Raw genomic sequence first — 26,095 nt, 5'->3', positions numbered from 1 at the left:
GCTGCTAACCTGTCTGTACAATTCCAATGTTGTGTGCAGCTGACAGTACAATTTTATGCACTCTGTCTAGGGTACTTCCACCTATGTACTGTGTATATGTATGGGCCCACATTCATGGCATGTCCATCTTTCAGATGGTGACAGATAGTGACATCTGGACAGGAGTATGGATGACTGCTGACAAGTATTGCTGAGAAGCATTGTGTTTGGCACTACAGTTGTCAGAACATGGCCCTGTCAAACAGAGTACTGGCCATAGGCCACCAAAACACAACCCTCCATGCCTACATGCTGACCACTTCCAGACAATATTGAACACACAACAACCTAACACACACACGCTCCTGCATATTGTATACATGCAACAATCTATCCTGTAGATTGGGCCAGCTTGGGTAATCTGTGCGCCACTGAAACTACTCCTCACACTTACATGTTACTGCATTTATACATAGGATTGTGGGGGGGGGGCACACCTGACAACTTTAAACTGTGCTATGACTGTACTGGTATGTCAGGTACTCTGTTGGCTTCCACATCATTTTGTATTCTGACCTATCATGCAGACTGGAGGCATACCAGTGGAGTACAGATCTTAGGTTTTATTGACCTACATTTCAGTTTCAGGCTTCTTACACTTCAGAACTAACATACAACTACCAGACCTGTTGCAGTCTGTCTGTGCAGGTCTGGAGGGGGGCTGTTTACCATTGCCATCAATTGGAGGCCTTAGCCCAGCCCTTATTTATGGTCATCTACACCTGTCCTGCTGGCTGAGGCTAGTGGTGGGTATGTGAGCCTCACTGACAAGCATGTGCATGTCCTATGGACACACATTTGGGCCACCACGTGCACTGCAGTGGGATTTATCACCTTATCTAATACTGCCTAATGTGTTGACACCAGTATTTGTTATGGATTTCAAGCTGCCCATATAGGTGTCCAGTATCTGCTGCCATCCCATTCAGCCACCCAATTTCCTTGCATGATAGCATCCATACCATAGATACAACTATCAGAACATGCTACTCCATTCAGTAATTGATAGGAAGAGTGAATTACCTTGTGGCTGGGCCAGTACTGAGGACAATGCTGGAGGGCTGACTATGCTGGATGTGCACAGTACACTCCATATACATGGTAAAGCATGGGTAGTGTCATGTTTGGCATCGCTTTTACTGTATGTGCGAGTCAGAGAGAGGTGTCATTCCATGGATCCTTACCGTGTCAGTGTATGTGCTATGCATTGCCTCTTTGCCAAGCCCTGGGCATACTGGCCACACCTCCTACTGCCTATACGGGCAGGCCCAGCTGGTTCCTCTTCCTAGTCCCTCTGTGCCTGTGCTGGCCTTGGCAATGGTGGGGGGCTTTGTGGCCTTGCCCTGTGCTGTTCTTGCTGCAGCTGTTTCCACAGGATCATATATTTTGTAGCATGCCACATACTATGAACATTTGTGTACATGTAGTGGGAGAGCACTGCAAGGCTCCACCGGATATATCCAGATAGCGGAACCGTGACTTGAGCATCCCAAACACATGCTCTGTTATGAGTCTGGTTTGTGCATGTGCCTCATTATGGAGTTCTTGTTCAGGTGTGTGTGGATTTCAGAGATGTCATCAGCCATGGCTCCAGTGCGTAGCCAGCATCCCCCACAAGGTGGCCATATAGGATGTCCCCACTGGCAAATGATTGGTACAACTATGTCATATGCCTGATGTGGGAGTCATGACAGCTTCCAGGGCTGCCAGCACACACATTTAAGATAATGCCCTGGGCATTGCACATGACCTGGCAGCTGACAGAGGGGAATCCCTTGCGGTTTATGTAGACCCTACCCCGCTTGACAGGTGGTGCTTTGATGTGTATGTGCGTGCAGTTTACAGCACCCACTACCTCAGGGTATGCTGCTGTTTGGTAGAAGAGACTCGTACTGCTGGTCAACGCCTCATGAATGATGGGGAAAATGTATGTACTCACTGGCATGTGCTGACTGATGGAGTACCATGGATGTTGATACCTGTGAGATCTCCATGATATCCCCGGTTGCCCTTTGGAAGGTACCTGTGGCTAGTATTTTTAAGCTTACACATACCTTGGTATCCACTGGGATGGGTTCCCCTCTGTTGGTTCTGTGTGGGAGGCGGGGCTGCACAGCTCAACAATTAGCTGTAGAATGTCCCTGTCCACCCTATAGCACTCCACTATCTCCAGCTCATGTAGGCCCTGGTAGGTTACCCTGGGGCTGTACACTATTCTCCTCCTCCTCACTGTGGGATGGTCATCAGCATTCACATCCTCACCACCCTCAGCCACTTGCACATATTGATGTATGAGAGCGACAGCAGCCCCTATCATTTTGTTAGTTTTGTCAGGTAAAATTTCCCCGTCTGTGTACACCAGTGGTGTAGAGTTTGTTAAAAAAAAAAGAGTGAAAGGGGTTTGCATAGTTTATAGTAGTGTGCTGGGCTGGTCTGCTGCCTGTGTAATTGGCTGATTCTGATACATTTCCCCTGCCAGCTATGCTACTTCTCCTTGATTGCCTTCCTACTGTTGTTTTCCCTTCCCATTGCCTTCCCATTTAAGCCTTGAGGTGCGCCATGCATACCCAGTGCTCGCATGTGAACTGAGCTGCTATTTCCTGTTTTTCTTTTTTGTTTGTTTAAAACCTGGTGTGTGGCGCTCACACCCATTTAAGCAGGGAAAACAATGCTAAACAATGTGAGACACACCCCCTTCCTTAGCCCTGCTATCTAAGAGCAAACACGGGACGCAGGGCTCCAATAAGTTTACACCAATCATGACATACCCCCTACTGAAGTCATCCTCTTGTCCTGCCTACATGGCTCCCTATTCCTGCACCTGCACAATTAGGTGCAGGCTTCCACTAGGTAGAAATCTGTGATTCAGTATAGGTCCCTTCATTTGCATACCCCAGTGTGCAGGTCCATAGTTACAATTCCCAAACACACTCTTTCCCCTTGGCAAACAGTGCACCCTTGTCTTGTTTACATTCTGCCTGCTATTGACTATAATGGCAGAATGCATATTTCTGTTAAATGGCAGTTTGTCCCTTTTTTTTAAATTTTCGGCATCCCTGTGTTTGTGCGCCACTGCCCTTAGCTTAAATGGACGAGATCAGCCAAAAAAAATAAAAGTGTTATTTTTAAAAAAATGATGTGGCTTTTCATGCCAATGGCCTTATATTTGGCCATTTGCTTGTCTGTTCTACATAATACATGCTTTTCATGAGCTGTGATGTCTTTGTTTTGTCAGATGCAAAAATGTATTCGGCTACTAGCCAAATACATTTTTGCACTGACAGTGTTCCTATACGGAATTCGTTCAGCTTGCCAGATCGCTAAATCACCTTATTTGTACGGTTTTCACCAGCAAATAAGGTGATTTGCATACTGAATGGAATTCTGTGCAGGAAGAGTATAGGGCCGCTCGTGCACATGAAAACGGCCCTATCCTGGATCGCACGGTGGCCATATTGCATGCAGGAGCTGTTATACTGTTCCTGCACGGAATTTGGCAGTTCGTGAATCTGGCTTCTTGTTAGCTCTTGAACTGAAAGGGGTGGTGATTATGCCCTTTTGTTTCATGAAACACGAGGCAAAATATTTTTAAGGGCTATTGTGAATTCTTTTATTTGATTTGAATTATTCTTTTTCACTGAAATCTTATTTCAGCAGTATATACATATATATATATATATATATATATATATATATATATATATATATATACACATACATACATATAAATATATATATATATATAGACAGATATAGATATTTATAGGTCCTGGTAACTTTGTTGAACCGTACTTTGGTCAACATCTGTTTATTTGACACAGTTTGGTTGACTAAGCAGATGGTCAACAGGCGTGTGAAACTGACAATCCCCAGGTAGGGGAATAGACTCGCTTCCTCAGGGATTGCGCAAACTCAGAGTTAGAATATATAATTAGCAGGCGGCGTGGGGGGCAATACTTTGTGTTTTTTGCATGCACTAAGATTAATTCTTGGCAAATGCATAGTAACATATTGACGTGCATAATGTGAATCAATTTGTTTCAACATTATGCACATTGACATAAATGGTATTTGATTAATTTAAGTAGGTCCATAAATGTGTTTGTGTGTGTGTGTGTGTGTGTGTGTGTGTGTGTGTGTGTGTGTGTGTGTGTGTGTGTGTGTGTGTGTGTGTGTGTGTGTGTGTGTGTGTCCTTGCACTTTAAAAATCACTTTGAATAAGTAACTTCAATTAACAATTAATTATTGGACTATCCTGGTAAACCAACTGCAATAAATAAATAAATAAATAAATAAAATTAAGTTAGTTAAATTAATTTGGTTGAAGTATATAAAGAAAATGAACATTTCAGCTGTTATTATTGCTTGCAGAAGGACAAGAAAGCCTGAAAGCTAGCATGTGCATTTGTGTGTCTGTTTTAATAGAGAATAATTCTAGCTCTGCTGTTTAGTTCTGTGTGGTCTTGAACTTTTTATTTATTTATTTTACTTGCAGTTTGTTGACCATGAAAGTCCATTGGACCAAGATGAGCTCATTTTCAATGGAGGTCCAGGGAGAAAAGCTTCAAATACAGTATTTACAATAAAAAAAGAAACAAAAATTTCAAGTAATACATATTGCACATAAAGTCATACAAATGAATATTAAACTCAAATATAAATTCAACATGTTTTTTTTTGTTTGTTTTATTTTTCAAAAATAACATAGAAATGGAAAATAGAGAAACTTTTTATGCCTTCAGGCCTAAAACAATGTTTACTAAATAAGTATTTAAATATAACAGGTAAATAAATAAATAGAAAGATGGGATTTAAAGCAGAATTAAAGTGTGGGAACCTTCCTTGGTTTTCATTTAAGAAAACAGCTGAAATAGGAGAAATGAAATATAAATCTACGGAAGACAGGAAACATCAGTGGTGGGAGGCAACAACTGAAGCAATTTTAGAGCATGTTTTCAACCTGTAATAGCATGAGAAATGGGTTTGTCAGAATAGTTAAAGTCTTCATCTTACAGGCACAAGGTATAGGGTTGACCTTGAGTTACTGGCTAGGCTTAAAAGTGGCCCTTTAGGGCAGTTAGACTAGTATTCACCTATGAGATTGCTTTAGGACAAGGTAACCAGTAAACTAGGTAAAAAATAACTAAAAAAAAGGAACTCTAGCTGGATTTTTTACAGGTATCACTATGGAAGAACTGTATATAGAGAAGATGAAATACACAGAGTAGTAATGCAGCTTACACAGAATGTCTGGCAGGGGAAAGAAAATAGGTGTCTGGAAGAGTAGGACACTATGGAAGTACGGAGGACAGGGTTTTTCAGCACTGAAAGGTGCAACCCAAGTTGTCCTAATGATGCCCATGTCAGCCATCAGAAATTTGCAGCAAGAGATCTAAAATGTCATCTCCATTGATTACCAGGTTGCTGATCTGCATACCCATGGCAGTGTACCTCTTTCAACAATGCAATGGAAGGAAAACCTCCCCTGAAATTCCTTCTGATGGCAGGATCAGAAGAGTCAGGGCCACTACCGGCCATCATAGTCCAGTTAACAACAGCCCTGAAAGCATAGTTAATGACAAGTTAAACTAATCCAAAATTAACTGCTAGTATCCAAAATGTTAGGAAATAAGGTCAGGCCCAATAAGTGACTTATCTTAGTGAACGCAAGTCCTTAAGGGTTAGCAATTTAACTGTAAGACTGTAAAAGTCTACTATCCACTACCACCAGACACAAACTATGAAAACTGCTAACATAACTTTATTACAGACCACCACAAAGTCCCCATTCCATAAAGAACATGCTGTACAGTGGATCTTTTTAAACCTTTTAACATAAATGTAAATGTTTTTCTTAATATTTGTGATATCCTTTTGTAAACTAAATGCATGCAGTGTTTTTTGAGGAAACATTTCACTCTCTATTCTTTTGACATTTTTTTTTGTAATGAATTCCTGAGCTCCTTCAACTTTCTTGCATGTTAATGAGAATAAGACAGTTAATGTATGTAAGAGTCCCATTTCTCTACAATGCAAAAATCCATAAGCCAGCACCAAATGGTTATTCAGCGAGAAAAAATTATATTAAAAAAAGGACTAGGAGTATTAACACAGAACACCATCATATTAAGTGTCAAGGGAAAACATACCTTTAATAATGTTCATTTATTTAGTAGTTTTTTTTTTTTTGTTTACATTTTTTACTTAATTGGTGGTATGTTCAGATCTTGTTTGCAGGATCATCATGCTGATGGATCGAGTATGTGCTTTCACAAATCACTGGTGGACAGAGAGGTCTCTAAGGTCAATACAGACTAGGGCAAAGACCTGAAAATTGATTGTTGCAAGAGAGCAGGAGTTCAAAGAAATACTCATGACTCTATCAGCTCAGGAGGAAGAAGAAGAAGAAAAAAATAGGTGAAGCGGAAGAATGGCAGCATTTCAAAACATGTGCGAAAAGTGTGGGACAGATCTGCAGTTCAGCCAGACATAAGGAACACTGGCATTAGAATGCAGAAGTCCAAGAAATTCTCAAAAGAAAGGAGTGAAGGAGTGAAGGAATTAGTAGGAGATGAAAAAAATGGACAAGGTTAATAAAGAATACTGACTGGAAAACAAAGAGGCTAAGTGAGCAGACAAATGGTAAAGAAAAGGGCAACTGTGAACTTCTGCAGTTTCTGGAAATGAGTCAGTTGGTGGCACATTGAAGCTCTATCAACTTGCAAAGCAATTACAGAAAGATAAAGATAATTGGCAGATGTTATTCATAAGGGATGCTAGCAACAATCTGCTTACTAGTCTAGAGGACATAAAGTGCAAATGGAAGGAGCATTTTAAAATGTTTCTGAATAAAGAAAACTCCATGGATGTTATACTGCTGGATGCATAGCCTATGTTGAAAGAGGAGAGGGAACACATCCTAGAAGTATGAAGTGCACTACAGAAAATGAAGTCAGAGAAAGCAGCAGCATACTCAAAGTCTTAGCAGATATAATCAGTTATGCATTAGGGCACAAACGGTTCTTGAGGGTGCTCATCGTGGTATGGACACAGTAAGAGGGGCATATCCCAGTAGTCTTGGTATACAAGAACAAAGAAGATATTCACAATTTTGGGCAGTACAGCAATATCAAACTCCTGTCACACTAAATAAAGCTGATGGGGAGGGTGATTGATATGCAGAGTAGTAGAAGGTAAGTAGTGATATGACCACTTCAGAATCAGATGAGGGTGCAGTACAACTGACTTTGCAGTGACAGACCGTGGAGAGGAAGCAGGAGATGAAGAAAGAGTCCAAATAGGCATTGCTAGACATAAAGAAAATGTATTACAAGATCTTGAGAGAGATGATTTGGGCTGTGATGGACACAGAAACATTGCTAGAATTAGTACAGACTATGTGCAAGTTGCAAATGACACAGTATGAAAACTATTTTGTTTCACAGAAGGAGTGCCAAGTAGAATTTTGCATTGGAAAAGTATGTCATGAATCAGATCTGGAAACACTTCAGTACATACTGATGATGGACTATATCAACAAACATGTCAGAGGGGACAGATCAGCAAACTGCAGGCAATGTTGTACCACAAACAGACTCTGACCAGGAACTTCAAAATAAGGCAGGGAACAATTATGGAAAGTTGAATGCATGCGGAATGAAACTAAGTACAGACAAGGTAGTGGTCATGGCAGCAAACTGGGAAATCAGAATTTAAAACTTCATATAGAAGGGAACATAGTAAGACAGGTTAACAGTTTTAAATATATTGGAGGCATGGTTAAGGAGAAGGGAAATGTGAAAAAGGGTGTCAAAGGCAGAACCAGATGTGCTACAGCCAACTGGCAGAAAGTGCCAGGGGTGGTAGGTGACAGAAAAATGTCAAAGAAGCTGAAAAGTAAGGTGTATAAAACAGTGGTGCAACCAGTGCTTCTGTTTGCCACAGAAACCTGGGCAGGTAATAGAGGAACTTGAAGTGGTGGAGATCAGAATCTTAGCTGGCTCAATCAACACCCTGGGACAATAAAACAGGCCAGTGCCCCACCCCCCACAGAGCAAAAAAAAGGTCACTGTAATAACCCAATTGCTGTGTTGTAGTGATTGGTTTATTATAGTTATATCTCTGTGTCCTACCAGCTCTTCCACTGAAGAGCAAAAAAAAAAAAAAAAAAATATATATATATATATATATATATATATATATATATATATATATATATATATACTGCTCCTTCTACTGGCGACTACATACACCCTCCTCCCTCCAGCCATTCAAATTCTATTTCTGTGCACATTAAAAAAAATAATTTCTTCTTTTAAACTGTAGCAAACTGCTTGCTACAAATGTAGCAAACATTTGCTACAGTTTATACCGTCTGCACGGAGACCACTGCACTCTTGTATTACTTAAAAAAAAGTCTTCATTTAAACTGTAGCAAACCGGTTGCTGCAAATGTAGCAAACAGTTGATACAGTTTATACCTTGCTTGCACAGAGTGCTATGGCACTCATGTTTTAGTTAAAAAACTTCTTATACTAATCTGTAAGAAACTGCTTGCTACAAATGTAGCAAACAGTTGCTACAGTTTAGACCACATACAGAGTGCTACATCACTCAGGTTTGATAGTAAATAAAATACTGCCTTTTTAAAAAGCTGGTATTGTGCTAAATCATGCTTGAGGATGATGGCTGTCTGATCATGCCCTTTGTGTCCACGACCACTGGCCCTCTCGTCCCACTCTAGTTACACTTCTGGTGGAGATGAAGCGCCTGAGATGGGTAGTAGGATGCACACTGTGGGTCAAATGATGAAATGAAGACATAATATCAGAATACACATTAGCCATAGTTGCAGGGAAGTTCAAGGTGAACAGATTGTGATATTTGGTAGCATGTGCAGAAAAGCAGAACACAATTTGATAAAACAGAACTGTAAGAAACAGAAATGAAAGCAAGAGGGAAAAAAATTATGTCCTGCAAAGAGATGGATAGTTTTCATGAGAGAAGACCTGCAATAATACCAGATGGTTGTGGCTCTGAATTGACAGCGATGGCAGCAGTTGATGTGAGATCCTGACCTTCTGTAACACTGGGAACAAGGAGGTTTATAGTAGGGATGATGAGCAATGGTATGGTCTTTTTCTTCATGGACTCTTAAAGGTATTCAGAATATGACCAAGCACAAGTTACTCTTTCATTTGTTATACAAAAGCAGTGCCCAGGTTGCTTGTTTGCAAGCTGTAAAAAAGAACAGATGGGTCAACTTGATAGTTGCTGTTGATAATGCTAAACATAGTTGAGGGAGAGCAAGTAGCATTAGAGTGAAATGATTAGCTCAGCTTTCGTCTCTGAAGGAACAATTTAGTTAACTTGTCATGAAATACAAAAGCCTTGACAAATCAGTGTTATTACTAAAAGTGTATGCTCTCTGGACTGCTTGACCAGATGTTATTACACTGAATTGTAACGTACTATCAACTGCTTTCCAGTTATTACCTCATTATTGCAACTGTGCAGGAAACCCTGCTGGACAGAACTTACTTGCAATATATGAATTATATCCTGGTATCTTTGGTTCCCTCAGATTTAAAGGAAGTCTTTAACCTACAACACCCAGCATATTATATTTACCAATGCCCATAGATCATAATCAAGGATAGATTTTGTTAAATATTTAATGAGCTTTTAAATAATGTTAACTACGGTTATTGGTAGTGTTACTGACATCAGATGGTTGTTTTTCTGATCATTTTTAAGTACACACCTATTAAACTAGATAAGATATTTAGTAAGTTAATGAGGGAATTTAATTGCAGACTAAATTCATCTTTACTATAGGATCAGGTGTTGGTATACTTAAAAAGAATTACTTTGTAAACTCAAAATTAATCACTGGATAATTTATTCCCTTAGATGTTAGATGGAGGAGTTTAAGAGCTGCATCAAATGGACATGTAATTAACAAGATTATTTTATCTAAGGAAAATACAGTCAATAGATACAAGATTACAAATCTAAACTGAAAAACATCCTGGGCTATGGGTGCTGGGTCAAACAACTTCCCTTGTTAACAGACAAGCAAACAAGCATGCCTATACAGAATGCTTCACTGACATGTTCTTAAGAAGTGTCACATATACTTCAATACTTCCAAAGATTGCAAATAAAACAAACAGTACAATAGCTGCATGTGCAGATGAAAATGAACTGGTAAAACTCTGAAAGGATGCACACTCCATGTTGTGGGATGCAGACAGAACTGTGGAACCTACGGTAAGCTTGAGAGAAACCAGCTCAATGTAAGACATACCTTACAGCTCTAGTCCTGTACATTTAAGAACAGGTACTGACCTATGTTGATCAGATTTTATCCTATGCATTCTCAGTTTTTAAGTGGTCAGAAGATTAAGGATTCACTTAAGTAAAAAAGCATATTCAAAGTTATTCGTGTTTTTGAGGTTTCCATAAAAACTATGTATTCCAACACAATCATTTCTTCAGTTATAGCTGTGGGTCACGTGAATGAAAAAAAAATCAATGCTGCATACATAAAGAAAATGCGCAATACATATTTATTATTTACATTATAAAGATACTTCTTTCAAGCAGCAACCTACAGGAAGACCTTTGGCTGGCAGACAGTATAGGAAACGAAATGACTTACAATACTCTTTTTTTTTCATATGTACAAACATCCATCTTTCTGTACAATGCTGTACATTGCCCACACTATACAACTATCAGTTATTAATATTTTACATCATCTTATAGAAACAGAAATTATTGGAAAAAGCACTGCACAAAATCATACAACATTGAAACAACATTTTCTATCAATTTGACAATCTGGCAGTAAAATAAGAACACTTTTTGTGACTGTGAACATAGTACTGTCACAAAATCTTAAACCATCTCTTCTATGTTTATTATTAGATAAAGGTACACCAAGTGTTATATCAAAAAATGGCAATAGTGTAAGAAACAACTTCAGTTATTCAAAAAGTTCTTCTTTAAAGCAAGCTGTTTTTGTCATTGGTGCAAATGATCTCAGGTTCATTTGGCACTTGGGAAAGGCTGTTGATCATGTTTAGAACTATATTTTGATGTATTACAATGCTTGTTTCAGCTAAGTTTACTGATTCCCACGCTCCATTCTTAAATGTAAATACAATTCTGTTCTTGCCCTCTCCTTTAATTTTCTATATGTGTGGAAGACAGTGAGGGTAGAAACTTCCATCCAAAGCAGGCTTTAAAAAAATCATATTGCTTTATGTGACAGTCCTTGTACAAGTAACATAAAACACTGACATGCTACACATTAAGTGGCGGCCCACATCCTTGCTCATGGATCAGAATAAACTATGTTCAGTCCAAATCAGAAGTCTTAAAACTATCACATGAGTTACTGGTCAAGAGCACCATACACGATAGGCAGTGAAACGTGCTGTGCTTTTAAAGATGGCTTTGAATGCCAACTAGGCACAGCAGATGTACAGCAGCAGCTATTCAGTTTTTTCTAATCAATGTATTTCTTTGTCTAGTCACATGATATTTGCTATAAATACAGTAACAGTCAACTTGAATATTTGTCTTTAAAAATAAACAATACTGCTTATCAGTTACTGAACAACCATTGAGAGGTTTGAACTGACCCATTATCATAGTAACAGCACTATGATGAATGAATAAACCTGAGGCCTTTCATGTCTGATCTTTCTGCAGTTTTGTAGCATGCTGAAAGTCAGTAGACTGGGCATATATTCAGACATTATCAACCTTGCAATCCACAGTACTATTTCTCCTTTCAATTCCTCCAAAAGTACGCAGTGCTGACTTTCAACTCATTATCATACAAGTTAACATATAATGTGTTAATCAGTCTCTCTCACAAACTTACTTGTTTAATATCTTATTTACATATTTTTCAAAAGGTGTGTCTTGACCTGAGTAAATGATCAAGCTATAGTTAATTCAAAGGCTGACCTATGGATTACCTTCACCATTTACTTAACATTCTGGAGAAATGAACTACATCTGTTTCATATGCTTTAAAAACAAACTTTCATTTGTTGTGATGGAGTATTTTCGTATTTGAAGTACACACATAAACACATAAGAAAGTCTAATTCTAGGAGTTGAAAAATAATACCTGCATTAAGAAAAAGAAACAAAAATCAAAGCAAAACATTTCAAAGTGCACATGAAGTAATAGTTTAAAAAAAGCACATTTCCTGTTTTGCTGTGTAAATCTGACAACATTAAAAATATATATAAACATTTCTTGCATACTGCTCATTTAAACATAAAAAATAAGGCACTGGCACAACAAATATTTACAATGAAACATACTGTAAGTGCATATACACATTTTAAATACAAAGCATACTTATCAACTACATCACATATATACTAGCCATTGCAGTTCAGCCTTGCTTCGGTTTGAAAGCTTCGTGCGTGGTTGCTTCATAGATGGTTAGTGTACTAGACAATCATTTTAGTAGATGGAAATGGGAAACTCAGTCATCTACATATCTGTTTTTTTTTTTAAGGTTTCTGCCATGCAGACAGTATGTGCAACATAATCATTCTGGAAAAGTTGCCCCTGATGTTGTTGCAAAATGAAACAAGCTATCCTGCTAAGTAGCTGGTAATGAACATACAGGTATGCCACTGTCAGAATAAATTTAGATTTTAATTAAAGGTAATGAACAAACTAGTAAATCTGTAGTCCTGAGTTTCAGGCCTTGTTTCTCTTGCATTGCCTACTGTATTACTAAACAAATTACTTAACTATACAGCTCACTTGGATTGCACATGAAACGATGCATCTGTGTCTATATGAATTACCTAGTTAACAAATAAATAAAAAAAATAAATAATGCACTGACCACTATGGGTCTACTGCCCAACAACTCAAATGAAACCTAAACATTGCTTTGCCTTTGGTATGCACGTCAGCATTCTTACATACTTTAAAAGTATCCAGCCATTTTTTAATGCCGACCTAATCCAAATTAGAGTCGCAGGGAGATGAGCGTAAGTCAGTCTGAAAATTTTCAGTTCACTGTCCTGCACATCTCTGGAATGACACAGAAAACTGAAGCCCCCCCCCCCCCAAAAAAAAAAGATGGACATACAAACTCTGTAAAGGAGGTACCCTAGCCAAGATAAAAAGTGAAGCACCACATTTTGTGACACATTTATACTAAGTACTGTACCATTTTACTGCCCTGCTTATGTTTTACCATATTCATTACAACTTTTTGCAGCTATTTATAACATGAATAATAATTTTTCCTGAAACCTTTTCAGTCATACATCATCCTGACCTTTTACATAATTAGTACTTATTCAGTTTTGCTCATTTACTATGCCTGCTGCTAACAGGTATTCTGGTCTACTGAAAACATGGCTTTCAAATCAATGTAAAAACAGCACAACTGTGCAAAGTATTGTGGCACCCACCAAAGATAAATAATTACCACACTTTTCTTTTTTTTTTTTTTTGAAAAAAAAAGCGACTGAAGTAAATGTTATTAGCAACCAGATATTCTGCTGTTTACTAGGAAACATATTATTACCTGTAGCTGAACAGAACATATTAAGTAAACTGTGATAACAAACTTCTGAGGTTAAGGAGCTGCCTATCACTTTCAAGCCCTGAGCATCTACTCACTTGAATGGACTTACTTTTGGCGTTGTCATAGGAATATAGTAATGGACCCAGGATTAAGTTAGTATTGCAATTGTCTGCTGTCGTTTTTTTCCTGGCCTGTTTTTAACAACTTCACATAATATGCTTAAGCACCTTGCAGAATTACTTCAGAAATAACAAACAAAGGTGCCAGTATAAGTCCCTAAATGCAAACACCAGTCCTAGAAATTCACCAGAAACTGTGAGCTAACACCAAGAAACACCTTCAGAAAACCAAAAATCTGAATGGCTAACATGGGTATGTAAAACATATTCAACGCTTACCTAAAATCAGCCCCTTACAAAATGGCTACATTACCAAAAATATGCCCTTTCATAAATTCACTAACACACACTGGGTCATGCGGTACACAGGTATTACTGGGCACCCAGGCTTGTAAGGCACTTGCCCATTGGGCTTGTACCTAGGAACATCCTCCATGTGCAGTAAGAGGGAGTTCTATATGGCTTATACTCACTTGCTTGGCTCACCTGAGCTCATATCACACATGCTTGAGCACATTAGGTTGAGTCTTCACATATTTGTTTTAGTTTTCCTCAGAACATATATGAAATAAATGCTATTGGTTGTGTGTGTCATCCATTGTCACACTCTTCAGAAGGAAGTGAGACATTTACACTGCTTGTCAGTGATTACTTTTACTTTAAGGCGCAGTCACCTCAGATTCAGAGGAATAAAACTTGGGAGGGATGGAAGACTTGTACCCCACTTGGGGAGGGGGGCAGAGGGATTCCCCTTGCAAAAAATATTTTGTAAAAAAAATGTTACACTTGCTGGTATTGCCTATGAGCTCAAATGTCTGTGGTATACATTCCTGAGAATTCAAGTGTATATAATATGATATGAGGAAATATTGTTGAGTTTTTCTGTTATAAGCTCAGATGCCTCGAGAAGATGTAGTAGGACTGTTCTATGCAAGCTCCATACTGATAGGTCCATGCACACCAGCCTTCTTGAGAAGTTAGTTTTATGACAAAGACAACAACAAGATGCCAGTTCTAAACAGCTTACTGAATATGTTAAAATGTAGTTGTGCAGGACTTATAATGATATACTTTTTTAAATAAAATTTTGTTAAATACTTTATTTTATTTCTGCCTTATATAATTTATTAAGTTATTAATTTTCCAATGCCCAATTTATCCTTACTCAGGGTTGTGGGAAACCTGGCATCCATTCTGGCACCCAATTGGTATAATTTATTTATTTAAGTTTGCTGACCAGGTTAGTCCCACTAGAATAGCAGCCTCATTTTAGGGGAGCCCAGGGGGTTATGCATATTCATTAGGTGAAATTTATCCAGGGCACTGGGGAAACTTACCCTACTCTTTTTGATAAGTGTTGTGGGATCTTTTATATCCACCTGAGCTACTGTCAAAATAGGTCATCCAAAGGATGGCACACTCAGGGGTTCAGCACCTTTCCCCTTAAGCTGCACTGCAGTGTCAGTATTAGGAAACAAATCCAAGTACCAACAGTGGGACTAGAACCCTCAGTCTTCTGATCTTTTAGCACCAAAGGCAAGAGCCACCAACAACCAATCCTGGGCAGGATGCCAGTCCATCATAGAGATTATGTAACTCCTTTTCAAATTATGACTACTCCTTTTGTTTACTGCCACAAAAACTGATGCAGAAGCTCCTCTAAACAAGAATACTGCTATACTGCCATGCAAAAAAACAGTAGTGCATTTGTTTCCTTTTGCACTGAAAATGAAAGGCTATAATAAGCCAGGAGACATGTAAAACCATGAAAATGACACATTTTTAGCAGTTTACTTTTTACTTTCTTTTAGAAAAGAAGAGCTTATACTCATTTATAGAAGATTTGTCCAGATGGCATACTGAAAACATTTAAAATGCAAAACTGGCATATGCATGTATGTGCACAGCCTCTGAGATATTAATAAAGTGCTGGAATACTGAAATGTGGGATAGCTTTGTTGCTTTTGGTGTAATTTAATACTGCAATAAAGAGGCAGGAAATGGATCAGTCTAATTTCTATGCTAGTCAGATCAGCTCAAGGCATGTATTAACAGGCAAACCTTGTGTCTCTCTTTCTGGTTTTAGAAAAAAAAAATCTCTTTTGGATAAGAGTTTCTTATTTGATCTGATTGTGTCCTGAAAAGGTAGTGCAGTAGTGTATAAACTATTCAAATTGTAAATAATCACTTGGCAGAGCACTCCACACAGAATAGCCAGAAAAATGTAAAATGACACCAAGGGCAGAAAAGTACAGCCAGTGCAGACAGGAAATTATAGTTCATCAGTGGTTTAGTTCCAAAAAAGGGGGCACATATTTTTTTGAAAGTTCCAGCTAAACGTGTCACACAGAAGAAATCTCTTTAGTCTGCTTCTGAACTATGAGTGAACTGGCTTAACACTTGAAAGGTTACAACAAATATTTTTAAAGCAGTGTAGCTGAAACAGATGGAGAATATCAGAAAAGGTGTTTACTTCACCCCACAACATTTAAGACAGCTTTTTGCAACTTGCTTGTGTGATTGAGCTTCTGTGCTGTGACTTGTGTTTCATTTCAGGCAACTTCAATGTTATTATTTTTAAGAAGAGCCCAAAGGTACTTTTTCAGCTATTTTTTTTTTATTCCCATGAATACGGATTTACCTAGTTTTTTGGAAAAAAAAAAGGAAATGAATGCTGATCTTAAAACATCAGGAAAGAACTTCATCACGTAGTCACTGGGTTTGATTCTCTCAGCCTCCATTTGCCTACTGCGTTACTTTCAGAAAGTCACATAACCAGGTAGCATTCCTGGTTTTCCACTGAAAATGGCACCTGGGTAACAATATATATATAACAAAATAAAAATAAATGAAAGTAACAGCTATGGGGAAACTTCCCAGGTAGCATTACATGGTTTATCACATCTGTCTGCAGGTTAAGACCCAGCTTGTCTCAGCCATACATAATACTGTGTGGCTGCAGCAGTTCAAACCAAATAACTTGAAATGGACATATGTGGATGGGTGCTGTATCACAGCTAGCCACTCCGTGATGTAAACATTGGCTTTTGGTGGTTTGGTCACATAACTAATGTTAATGCGACACCCTGCAACCATGTAAAAATAGAAAAAAAGGGGAGATGATGACAACAACAACCACTGAATCTCTGACATGCATGCAACTGGGCCACATACTGTGGTTTGTGTGGAGATAAAAACAAACTGTGCACAGAGCGACTTTATATTATAAGGAGTCATCATACTACAATTACTATTCAGGTTTTCTACTTTAAAACATTACAAAAGAAAGAAAACATATTTTATAAGATGGCAAGCCCCCCCCCATCTCCTATATGCAGGGCTTGGGTACCCACATTTCCACTTCTATATGCCAGCATCATGGTAACATAACAGTGGGGAAAGTGGAAAACCTCCCTGCAATGCACTCAGCAGGTACAGCAAAATACAAGTAGATTGACTTTTGATATACTCCAATTAAAAACACGTTTCAAAATGCCACTCGAAACTGCAGTGTTGCTTTAAGTTTTTTTCCACATTATAATAATTGATCTTAAGTTTTAAATAAAATATTGGTTTTCTTCTTCTGAAACAATTTCATAAGTATACAAATGCATACAATTGAAGCAAATACTGAAAAAAATAATTGGCAAACTATAATAAATTAGCCCTTAACTCTTTACCAGACTGGAAAATTGGCAAACTGTCCTAGTGAGGAACAAATTCCCTTAATAAAACTAAAACATAAAATGCAACTTTGCAGTTTCATTAAAAATATGCAGTGGCTTCTCCATGCTGAAGTATTTGAAATGTACCTTTGTAAACGTAAAGACAGCTCTTATAAGGGAAGCTGACTTCGATAATGAAAATATCTGCCCGTTATTTGTTTCCACACAGCAGTTTTGATGACAAACAAGTCGTAAAAATATTCAAAACCCATGTAAATTTGTACACTGTGTATAATGTAATACTGCATGACATGATTTGTGAATCAAAACACTGTTAAGATATGTGTTATCTTTACGACATAATGCACGCACCACCATCATTCCTCTGTCTCACACATGTTCCACAATTTGTCAAATGCAGTAAACTACTGTATGACAGGAATTGCAAAACAAGAAAGCCTTTTTTGTTTTTTTCATGCTAAGTCATTGAAGAGAATAAATATGTTTTCCTTATGCCTAGTATAGCTACGTACATATATACATCACTGCTTATCCTTCTCTGTAGTTCACAATCCACAAAATGACAAATGCTCCAGTCGACTTTCTTTATTTATGGCATTCCACTTCTGGAGGATTCAAAAATTGTTTCTGCTCATCATCACTTGTCTTGACCACTCAGTCTCAAGACCTGCTTTGGCTACCTTCTTCTTAACATCCACTCTATAATCCATTTCCACTGAATCTTTTCATTATGGATATGCATTTGCTTTCAAACGTTTTCTTTACACTTTGCTTGAAGCTACATTCCATCCAAAGATTCTAAACAAAGCTCTTCCACTTGAAATTTAACCGTGTTTTATAATACTGGCATGGATGAGATGACATTCTATATTAGGATTTCAACCAGATCAGGATCTGGGAAGTCAGGTCTGTGATTTATGGTGTTGGTTTTGGCCCTGATGTCATATGACTTTCCATAATTGTAGGGCATATCTGCTGGAAAGAAATGGTAATTTTATGAAAAATACACACAGTTTTTCAGGTAGAAATATGTCAAATTACACTACACAAAGTGAGAAAACATTCAAATAATGCATCCTATTTAAAATTACACAAAACTGGTAGCATCTGTATAACTGGCAAAAGCAATGTTTTGTAAAAGTTCAGTTTTCTAAACAGGTTTTCTTACGTTGGTTTACTAATAGCAAGTCTGGTAAGAGATGACCAATGCGAAGGTGAAAATCTAAAACAATGTGAAAGCAGAAGCTGGAATACGGACAATGTAAAGCAGAATCACTGTCCTTTCTGTAGTATTTCATATAAATTACCATGTAGCCTTGTACGGTAGCTACATGTGAAAAGGGATACTTCAAATAAGATCATGCCAAACAAGAACAAAAGTGAGAACACGTTCAATCTTTCCAAAAAGACAACATGGAACACTGAATGTAAAATTACAGGGATGGATAAAAATTATTAGCATTTAAAAATACAGATGTAATACCTATGATAGTCTTTAAGGTTTCTATATGAAACTATAGGATGAATTATCAACAGATAGGAATCTGACAAACAGAGTTAACCGTATGTTCATTATTCTCTGTTTTGGATTGTTTGGTTTGTTTTACTAATGCTATTTACAACATGTGGATATGTTCCTTACCTGCTTCTGCCACTGAGCTTTAGGTAGGTGGCAAGTGCCAAAAATTAACTGTTTCTTTAATTTACAAAACTACTCCCAGAAACACAGAAAAACAAAAAAATAAATTGGCAAGATGTATAATATAAGGAGCTAAGACACAGTACCCTACAAAAAATGAATCATTCTTATTCCAGATTTGTTATCAACAGCCCATACAACCAGCATGCAATTGAACACTGGCATTGTTCTAAACGTTCTTATATGAAGCTGTAACTACTTTAAAACACTGGAATATAATCCTAAACAGCAGACAGCACATAACACTGAAGGTCGGTTATATATTAAGTAGCATGCAGGAAAATTGCCCAGATCAAACACTTAACCAGTTCCATAGTTAGATCCACATACATATAAGACTAAGAATTCTACAAGGCAAAAACTAAACGATGTCTTTAACTGATCTACAAGATAATTAACAAGGAACAGTGTGTTTGTGTGAAATTGTGGTTGAGTGGGGATATGCAAGTTTCCACTTTTCCCCACTGATATGTGATCTTATAGTTAGTATATACATACAGAAATACAGGGGTGTGGGGATGGAGAGAGCTTGCCTGCCCTCTGCAAGAACACTGCATTTCTACATTGGTAAGGAAAGTTGTGAACAGGTGATTGCTGGAACAGGACTTTTGATAATTCTGTTGATTATCATACACACATGCACACAAGTATATGTGTGTGTGTGTGTGTGTGTATATATATATATATATATATATATATATATATATATATATATATATATATATATATGGTTACCCTTCAAAACAACTAAAACCCATAACATCTAAAATCATAACATCGATACAATAACAGCTAAAACCCAAAACATCTAAAAACCATAACATCGAATTTCATAACATCTAAAATGTGCATCACATCGAACAATACGAATTACATGAAAATAACACCCCCTCCACATATAACACCACCAAACTAACAAACACACTTTTTACTACGTTTCTGGAGGGGGACAAGCCCTCCTGCACCCCCCCGTAATTTAATATACCAACTCCAAGATCGCACTACAGTGGGAAAAAGTTAATTTCCTAACCCCACTGTATCATGATCACCATAAAGAATGTACAAATAATGTCTATATCACTTACCTGTATGGCCTAAAAAAATACATACAGAGTGTCAAAATAAACACTATATAAATAATATAAAGTCCTACACTATATAAATAACCATAGATATAAAAACTACAACATCTTATAGTGATACCACAAGATTAACAGATTAAACTATAACATTTACATGTTTGGTGATACACTATTACATATTATACATTTTAGATGTGATGAAATTCGATGTTATGGATTTTAGATGTTATGGTCTCGATGTTTTGATTTTAGACATTATGAGTTTTAGATGTTTTGAAGGGGAACTCTCTCTCTCTATATATATATATATATATATATATATATATATATATATATCTATATATATAGGTTCACTTCAAAACCTTGAAAGCTCAAAATCCTGAACTCAAAATCTCGACAGCTCAAAATACTGAAAACTCATAATACTGAAAAACATACTGGATACCAATACTGACTATATTGCAGCAGAAATACATACAGAAACAAAGAAAAGGCAAACCATATCAGTCTAAAACAACTATTAGTAGGGGAGCAAGCCCCCCCTGTACCCCCATGTGGGGGGCAAGCCCCCAAACCCCCTGCTACTTAACTATATCAAGTCTGAGATTGCACTTCACTACACTAAGATTAGTTATGTTGTAGTAGAGTACATTAAAAGGGAACATGACTAAGGTTACAATAGGCAGTCATGAAGCATGTCATGATATGTTTGCGATTTTCTTCTGTGAAGTGCGATCTCAGAGTTGATTTATTTAAGTAGCAGGTGGTGTGGGGGGTGCAGGGGGGAAAGTACAGTTGTGTACACTTACCATAAATGTAGATGTTCGAGTGTATTCACTGTTGCAATCATTACATTTGGGGTAATCTGCTGGCAGGATGCCCTCAGTCGGCCTGAATTCCAAAGTCATGGGTCCTGCATCGGTTGCTGTCTTCTCTTCCATGACGTCAGGTCGTCAGGGGTATAAAACATGCAGCCAACACCATTTTCTTTAGTTTTTCTTGCTCCCGCTGTCAGGTGCCCCTAAAAAGGTAGCAATATATATATATATATATATATATATATATATATATATATATATATATACATGCATCAGTATAAACTTTACCTTCATTTACAAGCAAATACACCACATAGGTTGTAGAAGATAGAGAAGGAAAGATAAACTGTAGAAAGACAGGGGGATGGCGGGAGGGTAACCTGGACTGCAACAGTGAATACACTCGAACATCTACATTTATGGTAAGTGTACACAACTGTACTATGTTCATGTTTCACTGTTGCAGTCATTACACTTGGGTAGAATCCCAAAGCTACGGTTGGGAGGCTGGAGCTAAACAGCATTAGCTTCGGCTATAAGGCCTTACTTAGAGTAGGGACTTCGAGTAGGGATTAAATGGTAATGCTTTGTAAAGGTGTGAACAGAACTCCAAGTAGCAGCCTCTAGAATGTCTTTGGTTGGTACTGCTCTGAGAAAGGCTGCTGAAGTAGCTGCAGCTCTGGTGGAATGAGACCTAATGCCCTTGGGCACAGGTTTACCATGGTGTAAGTAGCAGAAATGGATGCAGTGGCTTATCCACTTTGAAATTGTCTGCTTTGAGATAGCCTTTCCCTCTGATCCTGCAGCAAATTACACTAGTAATTGCTCAGTTTTTCTTAGAGCTTTTGTCCTGCTCAAGTAAAATCTTAGCTGCCTGTGTACATCCAAGGAATGCAGAATTCTCTCCCCTTAGTTCTGCGGATTTGGATAAAAAGTTAGCAGATGAATTGTTTGGTTAAGAGCCACACTGGAAACCACCTTAGGCATAAAAGTAGGATTTGTCTTCAGAGACACCCTGTCTGGGTAAAATATGATAAAAGGCTCTGCAGCCATGAGGGCCTGTAGCTCTGAAACTCTTCTTGCTGAAGTAATTGCTAGTAGCAAAGCTGTCTTCCATGATAAGAACTTTATATCAGTGGTAGCGGCTGTTTCAAATGGAGGCAGGGTGAGCTTTTCCAACACATAATTGAGATCCCATGCAGGTAATGGTGATCTTCTAGGAGGCCTTAGGTTTTTGGCTCCTCTAAGATACTGCTTTAGTAAAGGATGAGAAAAGATTGGTGGCTCTGTATCGTAATGAGCCAAAATGGCAGAGGCATGGATTTTGATTGATGAGAAATATAGGCCTTTGTCAAGCATCTCAGTTAAGTATTGTAACATCTGAGGAATATGTGGTTCTGCTGTATCAGTTCCTTGTACTTGATTCCAAGCACAGAATCTCATCCATTTGTCAGCATAATATTTTCTAGTACTAGGCCTTCTGGCTTCCAAAATGACACCCATTACAGCTTTACTGAGAGGTGTCGTTTGTATGATTACATGATTAGCCATGCTGCCAGGTTCAGAGTCTGTAGTTGATTGTGCAGGATCTGATTGTTTTGCTGGGACAGTAGCTGTGGTCTTTGAGGCAAGGTCCAAGCTGGGTATTGAGACAAGTTCCTTAGGATTGGGTACCAGTATTGGCGGGGCCAGTCCGGGGCAATTAATATCATCTTTGGCTTCTCTTGTCTGATTTTTAGGAGGACCTTGAGTAGAAGAGGCAGGGGAGGGAAGGCATAAACTGACAGGTTTTCCCAACTGAAGGATAGGGCATCCACTTTCCATGCTTGTCTGTGATAAGTCCTTTTTCAATTGATAATTTTGAGGAGAGGCAAACAGATCTATGTCTGGGTTCCCCAATTTCTCTGTTATCATGCTGAATACTTGTGGATTTAGTTTCCACTCGTGAGGATCCATAAGGTTTCTGCTTAAATCATCTGCCAGAGTGTTCTGTTTTCCTGGCAGGAATTGAGCTTGAAGATTTATTTGGTAGGTCAAAGCTGTGTCCCACAGTGCCATGGCTAATCTGCAAAGGGGGTATGAGTGTGTGCTCCCTTGCTTGTTTATATACCACATGACTGTGGTGTTGTCCATCTTTATCAGTGGTTGTCCTGGATAAAGTAAGTCCTTGAAAGCTGTTAGGGCATTTTGAACTGCTAGCATCTCTTTCTGGTTGATATGTAGATGCATTTGATTTGGTGCCCATATGCCCTGAATGCATCTTCCTGCCATGTGGGCCCCCCAGGCATAATCTGATGCGTCTGTTGTTAAGGTTTGGCTGGCATGGGGTAGAGTGAAGGGCCGTCCCATGTTTTGGTGACAGGCCTTTGCCCACCATAGAAACTCCTGTTGCAGGCAGGGGATGAGAGGAATCATTGTTTCCAGACTGTGTGAATGTTGACTCCATAAACTTTTTAGGAACAATTGAAGTTTCCTCATATGCAGCCTTGGATATAGAATTAGTAGGATGCAGGATGCCATGAAGCCCAGAGCCTGCAGAATTTGTCTTGCAGAAGACTGGGTTTTTGTTGCCATCAGTTTGAAGTAATTAGTCAGTTGCCTTTGTTTGTCTGGCGTGAGGTAAACCAGCTGGGCAGTTGTATGCAAGCTTGCATCCAGGAATGTTATCTTTTGAGAGGGTACCAGTTGTGATTTCTTTTCGTTTATTGTGTACTCTAGGCATGCTAGAAGCCTTTTCACAAATGCCAGGTGTCGTAGAAGAGTGTCCTTGTTCTCTGCTTGAATGAGACAGTCGTCCAAGTAAGGATATATTTGAATACTTCTTTGTCTGCAAAATGCAATTACTGGTACCAGGCACTTTGTAAAGACCCTGGGTGCAGTAGATAAGCCAAAGGGCAGTGCAGAGAATTGGTAATGCATTAAGCCAGCCTTGAGTCTGAGGTATCTTCTGCATGACTGTCTTATTGGGACATGCAGGTATGCCTCTTTTAAGTCTAAAGTCACCAGCCAAGCATTCTTGCCCAGCATCGGTAGAAGCTGTTGTAAAGTGAGCATTTTGAATTTTGGAATGTCCAGGTATGTGTTCAAAATCGATGAATCCAGTATTGGCCGCCAGGCCTTGTCCTTTCTGGGTACCAAGAGCAGTCTTGAGTAAGAACCTTGTCCTTTTTCCTGTTCTGGTACTATCTGAATGGCCCCCATATCCATGAGGGATGTAACCTGATTATGTGCCTCTGCCCATTGTTTTTTTGGCAGGTCTGGCCAACCATTTGTCATTGGCAGAGTGTGGAAATGAAATCTGTATCCCTGTGATACGATGTTCAGTACCCATTTGCCCTGGGTTATTAACTGCCAATTTTGTGCAAAAAGTGCTAATTTTCCCCCTATGTGTGCTGCCAAAAGATAAGTGCTTGGTGTAGGCAGTGGGAAGTCATTGGGATTGCTTTCTGTAGGTTTGCACTTTATCTCCTCCAGATTTGGAGGTGGATGCACCCCATTGCTTTGACCTGTATGAGTCTTGAGCCTGGTACCTGGAACCCTTAGGGCGTCTGGATTTGCCCCTTTGAGCTCTGTCTGACACAGGAAAGGACCATTTTTTTGTAGGCCAGTGTCTACTGAATGTAGGTGGCTGCACATGGAAGAAATCTTTAACAGTTTGCATAGATTTAGCTTTGTCATCCATTTTCTTTAAAACCTCTTCTGCCTTAATACCAAACAGAGAATCATGCTGTAAAGGTGCACCTAGCAATTTAGGTATAACATGATCAGGCAAATTTTGTTCCTTTAACCAGGCATGCCTTCTAATCACAGATCCAGTAACTGCGGCCCTGCAGGAAGCCTCTAAAGAATCAAAACCACATTGCAAAGTATGCTTACATTCTGAAATCAACATCATTTTCTCTTTCAGCAATTCCATAACATGTTGCTGGTACTTAAGCATATAAAATTGACAGTTTAAGGCCCTAATTGCCAAGGTTGCAGATGTATAAACATTTTTTCCCCATCTGTCCAGCGCCCTTGAATCTCTGTCGGAGGGGGTAAGGTTTTTTGATGTTGAGGCCTTAACTCCCTTTGGACCCTGCGAAGTAGTTTCAGGATCATCAGGGTTTCTAAATAAAAATTTATGACAGTCAGGGACCCTGTAATACCTGTCAGGCTTACTAGGAGCCAGAGGTAAAGAGTCAGGGGTCAGGCTTGACTCCGAAAAAACATCATCCACAATGTCTAATACAGGGGGAATGGCTAAAGGTTTGTGCTGAGGGAGAAGGAGGAAATCTCTGAGCCTGTTTTTTTATTCTGAGAAGTCTTGACTCTCCCAGTGAAAATGCTCCCTCAAAGTATGCAAGGTTTCTCCAAATAAATAATCCTCAGGAGGAGATGCAGATGGAATAGACTCCTCAGCATCAGAATCCTCATATGGAGGTAAAGATAATTCCTTTTCAGAAAAGGAATCAGAAGAAACAGAAACCCGATCTGAAGATTCAGTCAGTGTCTTGCCTAAGCCTCTTATCTGGAGAGGGATGGGTACCCCTGATCAAGGTAATAAGGTCTTCAGCCATTTTTATCATCTGTTTTTTAGGCATAGAGGTCTGTGCATGTGGCTCAGGTATAGTTTTTTTTAGTTTTAGAAGGTGTCTTTGCCTTTGGTTTTGCAGCTTTCGTCGGTTTGATATAAAAATGTTGAGGTCTGAATACACCCTCAGAAGCCGGTGCCTGCTCAGCGGTTCCAGATCCAACCAAGGGAGATACATCCGTCGGTCCAATACCTTGAGTATCTTGCAGCATGCCAGACTCCACATGGGTGTCAGTAGAGGCCTGCGACTCGAAGGTAGCGGGTATCAGGGGCTGCAAAAGTGCCTCACTGAGTACTGGTGAACCGGCGAATGGCTTAGGAGAAGCTTCGTCATCGGTTTTGGATCTCAACTGCCTTTCTCTGTCCTTTTCTTTGCGTTTTTTTATGTACTCTGTTAGTCGGATTGCTATCTGACGACATCTCTGGGTAGTTAAATCTGTTTCCAAAATACTTTGATGCAAAAATATACCGACGCTTAATAGTGCGTTGGTTAAATCTA

General features: G+C 38.7%; 1 protein-coding gene across 2 annotated transcripts in view; it reads right to left on the bottom strand.

Moving 5' to 3' along the window:
- Nucleotides 1–10,587: 10,587 nt before the first annotated feature.
- Nucleotides 10,588–26,095, bottom strand: part of AMOTL1 (angiomotin like 1) — a 703,914-nt gene continuing 688,406 nt past the window's right edge. Inside the window, exon 13 of one of the 2 annotated variants that reach the window (XM_044071263.1) lies at nucleotides 10,588–18,399. In XM_044071263.1, coding sequence (XP_043927198.1) covers nucleotides 18,290–18,399 — 110 coding nt within the window. In that variant the 3' untranslated portion in view covers nucleotides 10,588–18,289. The remainder of the gene's footprint in view (nucleotides 18,400–26,095) is intronic. The other variant, XM_044071264.1, reaches the window with a different exon arrangement.

The sequence above is a fragment of the Protopterus annectens genome, chromosome 5.part0, assembly GCF_019279795.1.
Source record: "Protopterus annectens isolate FY-2018-M chromosome 5.part0, PAN1.0, whole genome shotgun sequence".
NCBI classification, from domain to species: domain Eukaryota; kingdom Metazoa; phylum Chordata; order Ceratodontiformes; family Protopteridae; genus Protopterus; species Protopterus annectens.
The sequence above is the reverse complement of the archived record's forward strand: the minus strand, read 5'-3'. Positions and strand labels throughout refer to the sequence as shown.